Genomic DNA, 16,053 nt, shown 5'->3' with positions numbered 1-16,053 from the left:
AGCAAGTGGCTAACATCGATTTCTAATAAAAACAACAAATTGTTAATACAAACCTTCACTCAGTGGAGGCCCATATGATCTTATTAGGATCGGACATGGTTACCCTCAGTAATGAGAGTACCTAAAAATTACAAGCAAGTAAATAAGGACAATCATAATATAATTACTTTTATCCTATAATAATAACTGTGGATTGTTTATTATAATTATTTTAATTTATTAAACTGGTACTGAAATATCATAATCAGATGAACTGTTTGTATAGCAATATTTGATAGTAGGTACTTAAGTAAGTATAAAATTGTTTAGAATTAGATTAAGGAAAAATATTATCTTTATGAATTTACGTGATTTAAACAGAACAGCAGAGATTTTTAAAATACCTACTGGGTGTATGAATCTCATAATATGTTATTAATTATTATAATATTATTATATACAGTAAGTTGCACCCTTGCACAACTTGACTACGAGGCCATGAGACTCGATACCTACCAGCTATTTGTGTTATTCTTTTGAATAATTTTTGCATTTTTTATTGCCGGTCACGGGGCTTTGCGATTATTCAAAAACCGGTTTCGATAATGCCGGCCGGTCATTAAAACCAATAATAGCAATTATTATTAAAATTTCTACAAAAAATGCAAGACGTCTAATTCGAAGAAATTTCCGTGTTTCAAAATAATTTGTATTCAACTATTTTTATCCTGACTAAGTTTGTTGCTATTCAAAAAATGTCCATATTAGAACCGATTAATATGGTTGCATACATTAATAATATATGTTAACATGATAATATAAACAGTATTTTAATGAATAATTTCGTCAAATTTTTCTTTTTAATAATATATGAATAAATTCTGCTAATTTTGGTTGAAGGTTGGGCTTCATCTTCCAATGCTGTTTAAAACAAGTGTCGTCACAAATAATGTATTTATTGGTCGTCACTAGCAAGTAGGTACTGATCGCACATCAGGGTTTGAAATGGAATATTTTATAAAACAAAACGCTCGATATTTTTCTGAAAATATTAACATAAGTACCATTATTTTTCTAATTATATTCGATTTTCAATTTTTTTTTTTTTTTTTTTTTTACATATTGTGGACATTACAAATTATAAGTTTAAGACGTTCACAACATGACAAAACATTATTATAAAGAAGAAAGAAAAACAAAAGTAATACAAGGTATAAAAATGAAAATATAAAAAGAGAACATAACATAAACATACAAACGTAGTGAAAATACAATTATACATAATTATATATAAGTTCAAAGAAGTCATATAACTACCTGAAACCAGCCAGTCGTGGTCACAATGCCAGAATAAATTGTCTTTCTTCTACAGTCTAAGTAAATTGCAAGTTCGCGTTCATGTATTTATAGTAGTGTAGTCCTATCTCTAAATAACGCTACATAAAAATAAATTACTTCTTTCTATATTACAGTAGGTACAGGTATATATTGAAAAGTTATCCTCACCTTATTGGCCTACTCTGTTAGCGTGTCAATTTATATAGAGATTTTATATCTAGTATCCATCAGTAAATCAATTTTCCATACATTTTAGGTACATTTAATTATGTGCTATAATCATGTGATAGGTGAATTGAGACTTATTTTCTGGTAGGTATGATCAATACGATAATATGAAAATAGCTCACATACAATATTCGAAGACTGTTTAACTAAAGTAACAGCATATATAATTAGAATGGTACATTCTTAAAATCTTGTGAATTATTCATTGAATAAAAGAAATATGTAGTTAATTAAAATAACAGCCTTGGATATGCAAAAATTGGCAGTTTAATTTACTTTGATTGACGTATCAGCTATCAATATTATCATGCATCTGGGATCTAAATGCTGTGCACTATGATTTTGTGTAATTATCATAAAAACGAAAATCAGATTATATACTAAGTATTTATATAGAAACCACCTGATTGTTATCTTTCTTATATACCTGTAAATAATACTAGATTTGAACTCATTACTACTTAGCTTTTCTAATAACGATTTTTTCCATTAATGTATTTTTATTTATATTATTTCAATTCAAATTTTTAATAACATACTTGCCTATATTATTTTTGATTTATAATTATTAAATTTTTTGAAAATACTCTAATAATGACACTTTTATTATTAATTTAATAAAACGCAAATTTTTATAGTACTTTTTCCACTTTTATTTATTTGTATTAAATTAAATTAATATTACAATGCATTTCTACCATGAATTGACAGTTAAAACAATAAAAGAAATTACATTTTTTATGTCAATAATCCAATTATCATCAGAATCGAGACAAATAGGGGTGGCCATTAGGACCTGTACATATCCAAAGTGTCCACTTTTCAGTTCGGAACCCCAAACAAACCGTGTCTAATTGGTCCAGAGGTTTTTTTTCAATTTTGAAGGTTCGTTTATTTCATTGAGTGAATGTCATTATGAAATAAAGGGGGGGGGGGGGGGGGAGGCGCCAAAATTATTATTTTTTAAAAGGGAGGCGTAGTAACATAAAGTTTGGAAAGCACTGTTCTAACGCGTGTTTTCTGTTTGCTTATACAGGAAAGGGCTTAAACTGTGTATGTTACAGGGTTCTCAAAAATATTCTGTGGGCTATTAGCGTATTCTATTTAGTTACACTATTATCTAATATTATCACTATTAAGTGTTCTGTGTTCTAATAAGTATATAAATAAATATTGGCATTTAAGATTTTTTGTAAGCCTGTATTGCTTTCATAACTGGCCCAATCGTATAGTCGTACTGTTTCCAAGTGCTTATACAGTTTCAGGCGGCTCTAAGAACTTGCGAAATGCTAAAATTGCAGGTTAGCAATTTCTTTGTATGCGTTGACCCAAAGTAGGCTGACTGGTTTATTAAGTAGGTATCTACCTTTTCTGTTATGGTTTTTATGTGTCCACTGCCAGTAACACTTCCAGTAAGTATGTAGGTATTGTAGGTAGGATAATCAATATATTTTTAAGCGATCATATTAAAGTTAAACGTGTTATATTAAAATAATATTAAAACTAAAATATATTGAAAACTAAATCTCTGCTTGTAATTTAATTTGATGTCATGATTATTAATTACGGCCAAGTGTATTCTGTTTATAGATACAAAAATATAACTACAAAGGTATTTATTATATAATATCTGGTTAATTAAGTAGGACGGTAGGAAATTCATTAAAGAAGTAAGCATTCCATCATCAGATGGGGTGGACAATTGCTGAATGAAAGCCTACTCTGTCTCCTTAAACTTCTATTAGCTAGTCTTTTCGTTGGCATGTTTAACTGGAAATTAGTTTGTCGATCCAATAAGCTGTATGCTTAATATCTCTTGGATATCGCTGTATACCACATAATCTATCCCATCCATACGGTAAACCATAGGTGCAGTACATTATCATTTCTGCAGTTTGGTGATTGGTTAAACCCAGCATACTCTATTGCTATTCTATGTATCTATGTTACTTGTATTAATTCTTTAATCTCGTTTATAATATTATGGATGGTCAATGTTTTACATCCACACATAATAAATGATATTACTTACTAATGTAGAAAATAAACACTAATATAAATGCTAGAGACAGCACTATATAGTTCACTGACATTATTTTTATAAGTACTTATTGCCAATTTTTAAAAAATATTTATCATCGTCTGCTAGTTCATAAATACGTCTTATGACTCACTATGCAAATTAATTACTAATAAAATAACCTCTGACCTATACTTTTATACTTAGCTAAATACGATGTCACAACCTTTATTAATTTTGGTATCGATTTAAGACGGAATCAATAGTTTTTGGGGAAATGTAGAAAAACATATAAGACATGACAGAAATTTTACAAGTAATTAAATATAAGTACCTAATTATACATACGAAATTCTATATATATTCTTTATAGTTTATATAATCTTTTAGAACTTTACTAGATTTAAATATAAGGTATTTATTATTTTTTTTTATTATGCACTCATCTACATTGTGTTCAATTTTAAACCTTATCACTGCCAGCCAATTTTTACTAGGTGGACACTTGTATAAATTATTCGGAATAAAATAAATCCTTTAAATTATATGAAATGGTAACGGAATGATAAATATTTGTGAAAACTTACCAACACAACATGTTTATCGAGTTTATCGTGAATACTTTCTCACTAAAATAATAAATATTGTTTAGAAAATATACCTACACAGAATGTTTATTCAGAAGTTATAACGTTTACAAGAACCCGCGAGTTAATTCGTCCATGGCACGGATCAGGTTAAACATACACTATACTTACTATAAATAATTTATTTTATAATGAATAATTTCTACATCATAAATAATGGTTATAGGTCTATAGTAAATTTGTAAATACTAGTTTCCCAATACGGCAAATCTATTAATATTTATCCTTAAACTGAGTATGTACCTATTTAATAATTCAATATTATATACATTATGTTGTATGGTAATAATTCAAGGAAAATTTGAATTATATGATATCATATGTAAAAAATGTTATAATGTATCTGATGCGAAAAAACTGAGATGAGTTATTTATTACAATCAAAATAGATAAAAACCAGTATATTACTTTAGATGTAACGCGGATGTTCAAAATTGATAATAATTATATAGGACCCCTAGTTACTATTCTATAAGAACTCACTTCCAATTAATCATCGGCGATTCAATGTGAGTTTAGAATAATTAAAAAAAAAATGTTTTGTTATCTTGTTTTTCTGAATATAATAACAATAACCTACCTTGATACTTACAAAAAGAATATGATAAACATAATGATATTATGTAGTATGTATATATATAAATATTATTTCACGTAACTACTTTTATTATTTTTATATAAATAAACATGTTTGTCTTTTTCTTTCAAATTTGTTGTAAGGGAAAAGTGATTTTTGAAGTTATACTTCTTTTGACGCGTTTGGGAAATATGGGTATTTTTGGCGTGTGCCACACACATAATTTATTTTTTCACACGAAAAAAAACGCACTCGATTGAATTCGAACCACGGATTGTTCGGTTATCAGCCGAACGCACTACCTTTACGCCACAGTATGATACTGCAATCGTGACGATTATACAGTTTAATATTATAGTTTAAAATTATTCCGTTGCTTAGGCAGAGAATTTATTATTATCGGCCATTTGCAATTCCTTACGTAAACAAACGATTCAACGTCAGAGTGACAGTTGGTATTTTAAAAATAAAAACAACTAAAAACCATTATATAATTTAGTAATATAAGTTAAAGTGTATAGAAATAAACCAATGGCGTTCCAATAAGCGGTCCTTTTTCTTGAGTGTGTAATTTAACAAGATAGTTAAGAGCTAGTCAAAGAATCTAGTTTATCACAAGTTTTGTTTTTGTTTTGTTACGTCAAAGAAGTATAACTTCTAACGCGCGTACATAAGTGCACATACCGTTTTTTTTATTAACAACAGTTATGATACAGTAAATGTGTGGTTTTGGTCTCTCTTCCTTAGGTATTGCCAGATTTTATCAATAGGTATCAGCCATGTAGGAAAATAAAGTTCTACTTCAGCGTAACTACCAAATAGTGAATCTTGATACATTCGGATCCAATCTTCAATCTTGATTAACTCAAACTAATAAACGCACATACAACAAGTTTGAACTGAGATGACAATGTATTACGATATTCTAATCACATGGAAAAACCGTTGGATATTATATTTTTTCTTTGTATAAAATAAGTAAGTATGTTTTTAAAACAAAATCAAATTGCATATTTTTATGAAGGTGCATGATTCCCCGAAAAGCCACATTTTAAACTATCAACTACCGTATAATATTATACTATAACAGCTGAGTTTTTTGAGAATCTTACCTTGAATTAATAAATAAAACATTGTCTTATTTCCTAGAATCTTCTTAACCGTCTACTTTATAAACACTCTTTCTAAGTATTGTTTTGCAAAGTTTATTCAGCTTAAAAGACATTACTCATATAGGTCAAAATCTATATACCTAATTGCCTTGATCTCTTTTTATATACTACGTTAATAAATTTAGAGACAAAAACTCTATTATATTAGGTATTATAAAAATGCTTATAATATTACGTTACCCGTTGCTTAATAAAACTCATATCATCTAATTGTTGAGCAGCAGAAAACATTTTATATATTCATATGTACTTATTTAAAAATAGTTTCGTTGTATCTACTTATGGCATGGTTTAGTAGGTTTTAACCATATAAGTTTTAATCATTTTAAATTTATTATTAACGCATAGTAAATTCACCAAAAATAGCCAAGTAAAAAATGTTATCATCATCATCATAACCAGCCTGGATGAAGACATCTTGTAAGCTGATTACATTAATCTAGATTATGTGTATTATGCCGGGTCCACACTGGCAACATGTTGCCGGCAACCTCGTTAAATTTTACGATAATTATTATAATTGCTTAAGAAATTTTACGATAATTATCATACTTATCGTAAAATTTAACGAGGTTGCCGGCGACATGTTGCCAATGTGGACCCGGCATTAAATTGACACGTACCTCCAGAGAAATGTCGATTCAGTGATCTCCAAAACAACTGTACAAAATGTTTTCTACCTTTTCGGTACGATTGTATAGGTAGGTACCTATGTAGATTTGTGCAGTGAACCAGTTCAAACCATTTGTATTTTTTTTTTAATACAAAAGTGTGGTATAAGTAATTCTATATTGTTTATTAATTCTGTTTCTATTAAATCATTGCTCGATTTTTTTAATTTTTGTAATCTGTAAGTAGTTGTAGATAAATGTGCAAAATTTTGTACTATGTGGAGAGAAAATTTAAGTAGTATAAACGTTAGAGAAAATGGCTTAAGGCTTATCTAGGTTGTCAAAAGACCGCAAGAGTTTAATAGATACTTCGTTAGTAAGACACCATGGTAAACTGAGATGCAATGATTGATAGCTGAATAACAGCACTGAAGAGAGGTAGAAGCGTTTCCCTAATAAATTAATTTCGCTCATCAATGTCGTGGAACAATACAAGCCATGATATTAAAATAACCATATCATCAATTGTATGATATTAAGTTAAAATTATTGATGAAATATTTTACATTTAATAAAATATACAATTTCTTCATAAATAACTGCAACATACTAAGCTATTTATACTTATCTGCATACTCTGTCTTCTTCAAATGAATAATCTTAACCTCAAAGCAATACTGCCATAACTCACAATGTTGTGGTTGTAAATTTTCTATTATTTTACAATGCACAATTATTACTGTTATACTGCTTACAATAAAATCAAAAAGTATTAACATTTATATAGTTTTCATGACTTTTTAAAACGATGCTTGTAAAAATAGTTATTGACAATGGTCTTATTGCATATAGTTTTTTGGGCTGTCATCGTGTATTCTGATTCCATTGCATTTTGGGCTTTTTTTCAAGAGATACTACAGTATTGTTCTGATAGGTGTATGAATTCGGAGAGATATGTGTGATACAAATTTTAAGGTTATAGGGAAAACAATGCCATATCGAATATTGAATTTCGCTTAAATTACTTGTTTACTAACTTTAATAAAATTACCAACAATGATCTTCTAAGCGGAAAAAACTCGGTCAGATCATTATTAAATCACGTGAAATAAATAATTGTATCTTATCACCTCCAAAAGTATTTTTAATGTCAAAAACTTTACAGTAATTTACTTATTCCATAATATAATATACAGATAAGGTTGTTTATTCCAAAATAGTTGCATTTTTTACAAACTTCATACAAATAAAATCAGTTGCGATTCGAACTCACATCATTCACTGTCCGGCTGAGTGCTCATATCAGCTAAGCCTACGCTAATGACCCATTTATGATAATTTATAATAATTACGTGATCTGAGATGTTTCCAATTTCAAAAAGAGAAATGCTAACACGTTTGTAATTCAAATCAAGACATTAACGGGATTTATAGCTGGCAAACGAAATTTTCCTAATTTTAGTTATGCCATCTTTGCATTTGTGAATATAATTTATCAATTTTTATTATTCAATTCTGAAATTTTCAGTGATCTAACATTAAATATCTTCAGCCGTATATTATGTTCAGTGTTAAACAAAAAAAAATACCTACCTACATGCATTTAAAAAAAATCATAGAAATATGATTATTTATGATCTATCTATACGTTGACACAAGAAAGATTTAAGGATTCTCGATTTCTTTGGAATATCTTGCTTAATTTATTTTTTATTTTTCATGATTTATTAAATACATCATCACACCGAGAGTGTAAAACCAAGGCATCTGCAAAAGATATATTTTGGATATATTAGGGTTAGAAGTCTCTAAAAAAACCATAATATTTGGTTTATATCTACATTATATTGCATGTTCTAGTTAATTCACTTTTACATTATCAAGTTCACGACATTTGCAGTTGTTTTGCATTTAATCTCGAAATTGAAAATTTGCAGATGCCTTGGTTTTACACTCGCGGTGCGAATTATATCTAAGTAACATGATTACATGTAGATATGTTTTAGTATTTACCAATGGATTAACAATATAATTTTTTTTTATTAATGAACTGATTATAAATATAGCCAATAAAGTATTTTTAATTTAATTTTAAATATAGCCAATAAACGTCGAGTAAAGAAGGACGAAAGAGACACGGTGAAAACCCAAGAATATACTACGATAAAGTATTTTGTGTTTTGTCACATAATAAAATTGTATTTAAGATTGCCGAGAAAAGAAAAACACATTTTACCTCCCTAATAAATTTGACGAAATTTTAAAAAGAAGCAAGTACCGGAACCATTTTGATTATTTACCTCCAAATAATTAATGAAGGTATGACATTATCAAAAAATATCCACCACCAAGGAGTGGTCAACAGCCGGATCGGCTCAAGTGACTGGAAAGGGTAGAGTTATTTTTATCTCCTCACGAAATGCTGCATATATTATAATATGTTTTAACACTACCAGTGATTGACCTTACGCTTTCACGGTCACTTTCACGTTTATGTTTTGGGCTTAATTTTTTTTGTCAATAATGTGTCAAGTACTTGAGTTGTATGCTTAGATAGCAATTTCAAAATGCAGACCAGTTTAATGGGCTATACGTTCCAATGCATTTTATTATAAGAGTCCAATTATACATTAATTCCACATTTGAAAAAAACTACATATTATACATTAATTCCACATTTGAAAAAAAACTACCTATTATAAATTAATTCCACATTTGAAAAAAAACTACCTATTTAACATAGAACACCCAACATTGGAAAGACATAATTCATTTATAATACGTCACACAAAAACCTTTTATGCAAGCTAAGCATAATGATGTTATAGCGTCTGTACACATGCATGGATGTACTGGCAGCAATAGTGCTTATTTTAAACTACTTATCTTATTTTAGACTACTGTCTCTCCAATCTCATTCTTCAAGACTAAACGAGACGCGATGTTGTCATTTTATGGTAATATTTGACCGGTAGTGAAAATCGGTTAACCTCAAAATTAGTATAGTTTGTTTTTATGCCGACGTGTTCGCCACTATCGTTCTACTGTGCAGACGCAGATCGGAAAAATTACTACTGTCGCATGAAAATTCAGAAGCTTCCAAACTTGATTTGTGTATGCAAGCTTACAACTGCAAGGTAATACATGTTATTGCCGCGATAATACTTACTGTCAACAGTAAATCCATGCACGTGTAATATTATATGGGTGGTAAAATACTTTGCACATTATTCAAACCGATCATTACAACATAGATAGTATCAACAATATAACGTACAGTACATATTACGATAGTTTTCATATCCGAAAGGATTATTCAAACTTGGAACATACTAATAGAATAATTCCAGAAAAGGTAGGTACGGTTAATACCCTACTATACATAATAAGAAAGTCAAGTAAAATAGATACACTGACAATAATTATATTCGAATTATAGGCTTTTATAGTTATGAGATATTGGTTCGATCCTAGACACAAGTTCATAAGAATTATAGTGTATGTTTTTATGTGTTGCTGGTATTTTCGTTTTGGTTCAGTATCAATTTGAATTTAATATATCAATTTTCACCAGAACTACTTATATACCGAAAGAATGATTGAAACACTGAAACAACAAATTAAAACAATCACTCAATTTCCCCATCGTAGGTACATAGTTTCTTATGTTTTATGTAATGTAAAATTTAGGATAACTAACTATAAAATATACCTAAATGATATGTAAATAGTATTTATTAAACTTTACATGGTCGATGAATTAACCGCGAACAATTAATATGCAAAATAAAATTATATTGAAACGCGTTCATATACTAAATAGAACCAAAAATTACTTACATCACATTTTTATAACCTTATGTTGATTTAAAATAAATCTTAATTCATATACGTTCTGATAAGTATTTCATATTAACAAAATAATAATATAAATTCAAAACGTTTGTTTATTAGTCGATAGATATTTCGGTTGTCACACTATTATCAAGACTATCAACCAAAATAGTAATCGATTAATTAAAACTTTAATTAAAATAATTTATACTTATTATCATTTTGAAAAATGTAACTCAATTAATATCTCATCTTAAACTTTTAACGAATGAGTTTTAATTTTAATGCAAATTATTATTCTAAAACGTTGAATATCTAAACAAATACGAATATGTATAATTATATATTTAATATAAGACCATTGGCCTCTTAAAGATCTTATGTTATGTAAAGTATTGCGGGATGTAAATATATTTCTGATTAATGTAAAAAGTGTTTAGCAAAATTCAAATTTTGGCATTTATAATGCAGTGGTTTATGCAATAATAAAAAAAAATCAGCGCTATACGTCTGACAGCGCATCGTGTGTGATTAATTAATAATTAGTGATTGAAAGATCAAGGTGCCATGGACGCCACGGACTAGACAGCGACCTCATCGGACATTGTTTTGAAATGCTATAAATTGAAGGAAAAAACGTATGTATCCTTACCGAGTGCACACCTGCCCGGTCACGACGCAAAATATCTTCGCGAGATATTTTTTAAAAAGTGAGAGTTGTCGAAGATTGTTTTCGCTTTTCATTGAAATCCACTCACCCAACTTATGCAGACATACACGCCAATAATAATAAGAATAATCGACGTTCGTCTCGCGATACAATATTTACACAATAATATTACCGTCGCTTGACAACCAAAACGTCATATTTGTGGATTTTATCAATAATTACATAACATTTGTCGGGCTATGTTGATAGTGTTATTTATTCTTGTCGTACCATCCCCTAAAGAAAGTGGTTACATGTCAATTTTACGTAAAACATTACACCGTGGCAAACTTCGCCGTGAGCTTTCTTTTCGGAAAGAGATGACCGTATAATATACGGTCTCCAATTTTATTAGATTCAATATGAACATTAATTCAATTTTCATAGCTGATTTTGGCAAAAATCATGAATTCAAGAATGAAAACCTTACCTAACCTAACAAATAATCCAATATATTGGCTATTTTAAAAATTTGTTTATTGCTGGATTCCTGTAAAGTGTAAACTAACAAGAACCGTATTTTATTTAGTCGTGAATTTTATGTCAGTACTATACGATCCAAAGAGGTCTGACGGCCATGTATTTCCGATACAACATTTCACGGTGAAGTGTGATACGGCGAACTGCATACGTACAAGTTTCCGGATACGAAAAAAGGTCAACCAATATCAGGACGTCCCTAGACAAAATCCCGCCCCATTTTTTAATTCAGTATTTTTATCATCCGTGCACGTGTCGTTTCTGGTCACCAAGAACGTCGACTGGCAACGGAAGTAAGCTAGACATCGCGAATCCGACAAAAATGTACAGTCCTGTTAAATCTTTTATGTTAATTAATACACTTTGTTTCCAACCAGTGAGTTAATTTTTTTAATGTAAAGATATTTTCGTTATTACTAAGTTTGGGTAGCTATTTCTATATAGGTATACCAAATGATTATCCTCTATTTACCGCCCTTCGAGTAACTGCCGTCTCCAAGTGACGATCAATCTGCCTATCCTCACGGGATGTCACTGATAATGAATGTTATATATAATATATCTTTTATTTATATTTTATTATGAATGAATTTTATTTTTCGTTTATTATTATTTTGTTTATGTACTAAAAAAGTAAAAAATAATATTTTGGTATGTAGTTAATAATTAATAGTCTATGCATTTTTTTTTTGACGAGTGATACTTAGTGTTACGACAATTATAGAAGGGGTACACAGATGTCATACATCAACATTAATAATTGTCATCAAGTGAAAAAAAGCACTAAAATAATCAAATTAGTAATAAAAAAATTAACATTTTTTTAGTTCCGGACGTTGTTTTTCACCTGCGCTACTTCATTATCGCAGAAAATTCCTAGCACGTTGTTTTACTACGGAGATAGTTAATAAATACTTAACCGACTAAGTTATTCCGAGTGATGTGGGTAAATGACTTAGCAAGAATAATTGAAATCGCAAGTATGGCATTTTTAGTATCAAATAGACACGTCGAATGTCTCAACATTCTTTAAAAAAAAGGAATTTTAAACGCTCTAGCATTTAATAGAATAATAATTAATAATAATGCATACCTAATCAATAAAATTTAATGAATAAAATATTACATATTCAAGCTCAATTAAATAATAAGGTACCTAATATTAATCATTTATTCGAGATGTAGAATTTATGAGCACCATTATTAAGTTTCCATTTTATAATATTTCTCCAGTACCTATTTACTAGTTGAGTTATCAAGGAGTTAAAGTAGCACAGGTGGCATGAAACCATGAAAGTAAAATAATGCGATTGGACCCATATTCACATTACCATATTATTCTTTTTTTGTTTTCACCATGTCCGATCCTAATAAGATCATTTAAGCCTTCACAGAGTGGAGGTTTGTTTTAACATTTTTTTTTGTTTTTACGAGAAATAAATGTTAGCCAGTTGCTCAACATTGTAGGTCGATGCTCTGACTTAAAACTCAAATTAAAAAAAACAACGTGTAAGTATATTTATTTGTCAGACCCAGGATTCGAACCTGAGGCCCACGATATTATAGACCGACGCGTAAGTCATATAGAAATCTATTTGTGATAATACTGATAATTTATTATCACTGACTTTATTAGTACTGACTTTTTTGTATTAAAATATAATAATTGTATTTTTAAAATTTCATTACATTTTATGAACTCTCATTTATAAAATGTTGTAATTATTTCTATAGCAACGTACTGATTTGAATATTTTGCGTGATTTTTCTATTCAAAATAAATTAATATCATAATTTGGAATACCTCATAATAAACATATCTATATAAATATTCTTCTGATGTCTTCCAAATTATGTGTGCAAATTATTCATTAATTTAAAAAAAATAGTTTTATTCAAAATAAATATGTAGGATCTATATTTTTTCTTAAAATATTTTTATTATATTTAATAACATGACTTCGTTTTATAGAATATTGAAACTAATTATATAAAATTTTAAATGACGTATTATTTAACTTTGAAGTTACTATTCCCTTTGATCGTTATTATCCTCAGCTATTCAATTGTTTATTATTGTATGTTGCGCAAATATCGCCGTTCATCCTCACTGACCTTTCGATGACAAAATGAAGTTTTCTTTCCAATGACCAATAAAAACTTTCTTTAAACATAATAGTTTTTTTTTGAATAATACAATGAAGAGGAGATTTCTCGCGTTTTCCCCGTCTGACTCACAATAATAAATTAATGTAGAATATATATTACTGCACTTTCGTTGCCGCGATTGGTCTTTTTTCGAATTGTTTTAGTATTCACAACCGCACCAATGACTATGCAGGTGACACTGAAATTAAATATATTCGCCGTACATACTGCTTTGTTGCAGTTTGTCGCCGAGCCTATCAAAAGATCATGGCTGAAATTTAATCAAGGCCACCATTTTGATGAAACGCCATTTGCATCATTCATTTTTTTGATATTATTATATTATATTACCGTGTAATTGAGTATTGCGAACAAGCTTTGAATGTTTTAATCGTTATTGAAGAATATTTAAAACTTCCGCATATAAAACATCAAATTATATTTTTTATATGTTATTTAATCTTTAAACCATTATTTTATTAACCAATTATAGTGTGCGAATTCACACTTTTCAAAACAGTGAAGACCACATAAACGTATACATGAATCGAAGTCCTTGTTATGTTTATTAAATAAATGTGTAAAGATGTTGACATTATACTAATGTATGTTTTTATTTTATTTGCAGATTCGCCCTGTGGGTTTGTGCAACTTGCAATGCGGAAGTTGAATTAATAACAGAACCCCGCCCGGGTGAAGAATATGTCCTCGTCCAAGGAGGACAGCCGCAACCTGTTAGAGAGCCAAAAAAGACGTCAGAGGAAGTACATTTCGAGACTGCACACAAGATACCAGAGAAGTTGCCTTATCACCACGTCAGTCGTGAGTCTGAAGACAAATCTGAGAAACCCGACAAGTTCAGCAAATCCAAAGCAAAGTTAGAAAAGACCGAATTTAGTCCAGTTATCGAAGCACTCACCTCAGGACAAATCGTGGCCTCGACTAACGTGAAACGCGAAAGCGGCGAAGGTATCATTGAAATTGAAGAAGAAAAAAAGTCAGTCCTGAAGAAAGAACCAAAAAAGAAAGCAACACAAGCAGAACACACCCCAATTGATATCGAGATCGACTTGCCTCTTTCCAAGACGGAAAATGTACAAATGGCAAAAGAACCAGCCAAGGAGACAAACCCTCAAATGGATGTCGAACTTGCGCCAATGTCACAATCCGGTCAACTTGTTGAAATTGCTGACGTCACGACCCAAAAGCCAGTCCTTACCACTGGTGCAGCTCCCACTCCTCGTTCATTCGATGTTCTTCCAGTCAACTTGAACTCAGCTGATTCTATTAACTCAGGACTTTTAGCAGTATCAGCAGATACAAATGTCCCATTAGACGTAGCTGGAACAGATCAAAAGCAACATTCAAGAATTCAGGTTAAGAAAGGACCAAACGGACAAGACTATGAATACGAATACGTGTATTATTATTACGATGAAGATGAAGAAGCAAAGAATAACGATACAGCTGAGAAAAAACCAGCAGCTCCAGTTGAAACCAGTACCCCGGTTCACAATTCTCACGATGGCCCACAAAACAATGTCGCTACCAACCAGATTTCTTCAGGATCCACCAACAGCCGTAGCAAGACCCGTTACAATTCCGCCGAAAGGTCGACTACTTCGACTACTTCCACCACATCTGCACCAGAAACTAACGAAATCGTTCCTAGTGGATCAAGAACCAGATACCGTGGAAGAAATCTGCCTCAATCTACCCAAGAAGCTGATGTCAGCGAAGAAAGGTGAATATTATATTATACAATTTTTTTATGTATGTATTTGAGTGTATATTTTTTATTTGAACGTGGTGATTGTTAAAATACTACGATATGCTTATTTTTACATAATTATAAATATCTACTATTTTGATTTCTGAACTATTTTGTCTAAAAGAAAAAAATAGAAAAATCACCCTTAATTAGGTTTGTAAAAAATATACTTATTTAAAAAATATATATATCCAGTAGTAATGCATGAATCTTTTTATTGTTTTTATATATATTATATTATTGTGACTAACTAAAAACAATTTATTTTGGGTGTGTAGGAATGCGAATTTGGGTTGTTTTGTGGGAAATCGTAGATTTTTTTTTATATGTATATATATCTATAATACGCAACTTTTTACAATAATATAATTAAACTCTTTTAGTTCAATAATTAATACTAGACACATTAATAATTAAAAAATAGTTTAGGTCAACATATGGCACTTGCGGAAATTCTGCCTTCACGCGAAATAATAAGCATAAAAATGCTAATAACATAGATTTTAGATTATTAAATTGTTTAGGGGAAGGAAAGTTGA

General features: G+C 29.7%; 1 protein-coding gene across 2 annotated transcripts in view; it reads left to right on the top strand.

The window, feature by feature from the left end:
- Nucleotides 1-16,053, top strand: part of LOC147079533 (uncharacterized) — a 102,096-nt gene that overhangs the window by 41,526 nt on the left and 44,517 nt on the right. For both annotated transcript variants that reach the window (XM_085941828.1, XM_085941822.1), the window contains exon 2: nucleotides 14,372-15,487. In XM_085941828.1, coding sequence (XP_085797954.1) covers nucleotides 14,372-15,487 — 1,116 coding nt within the window. The remainder of the gene's footprint in view (nucleotides 1-14,371; nucleotides 15,488-16,053) is intronic.

The sequence above is a fragment of the Rhyacophila brunnea genome, unplaced genomic scaffold, assembly GCF_057557595.1.
Source record: "Rhyacophila brunnea isolate RB1 unplaced genomic scaffold, BYU_Rbru_1.0 scaffold_1, whole genome shotgun sequence".
NCBI classification, from domain to species: domain Eukaryota; kingdom Metazoa; phylum Arthropoda; class Insecta; order Trichoptera; family Rhyacophilidae; genus Rhyacophila; species Rhyacophila brunnea.
The sequence above is the reverse complement of the archived record's forward strand: the minus strand, read 5'-3'. Positions and strand labels throughout refer to the sequence as shown.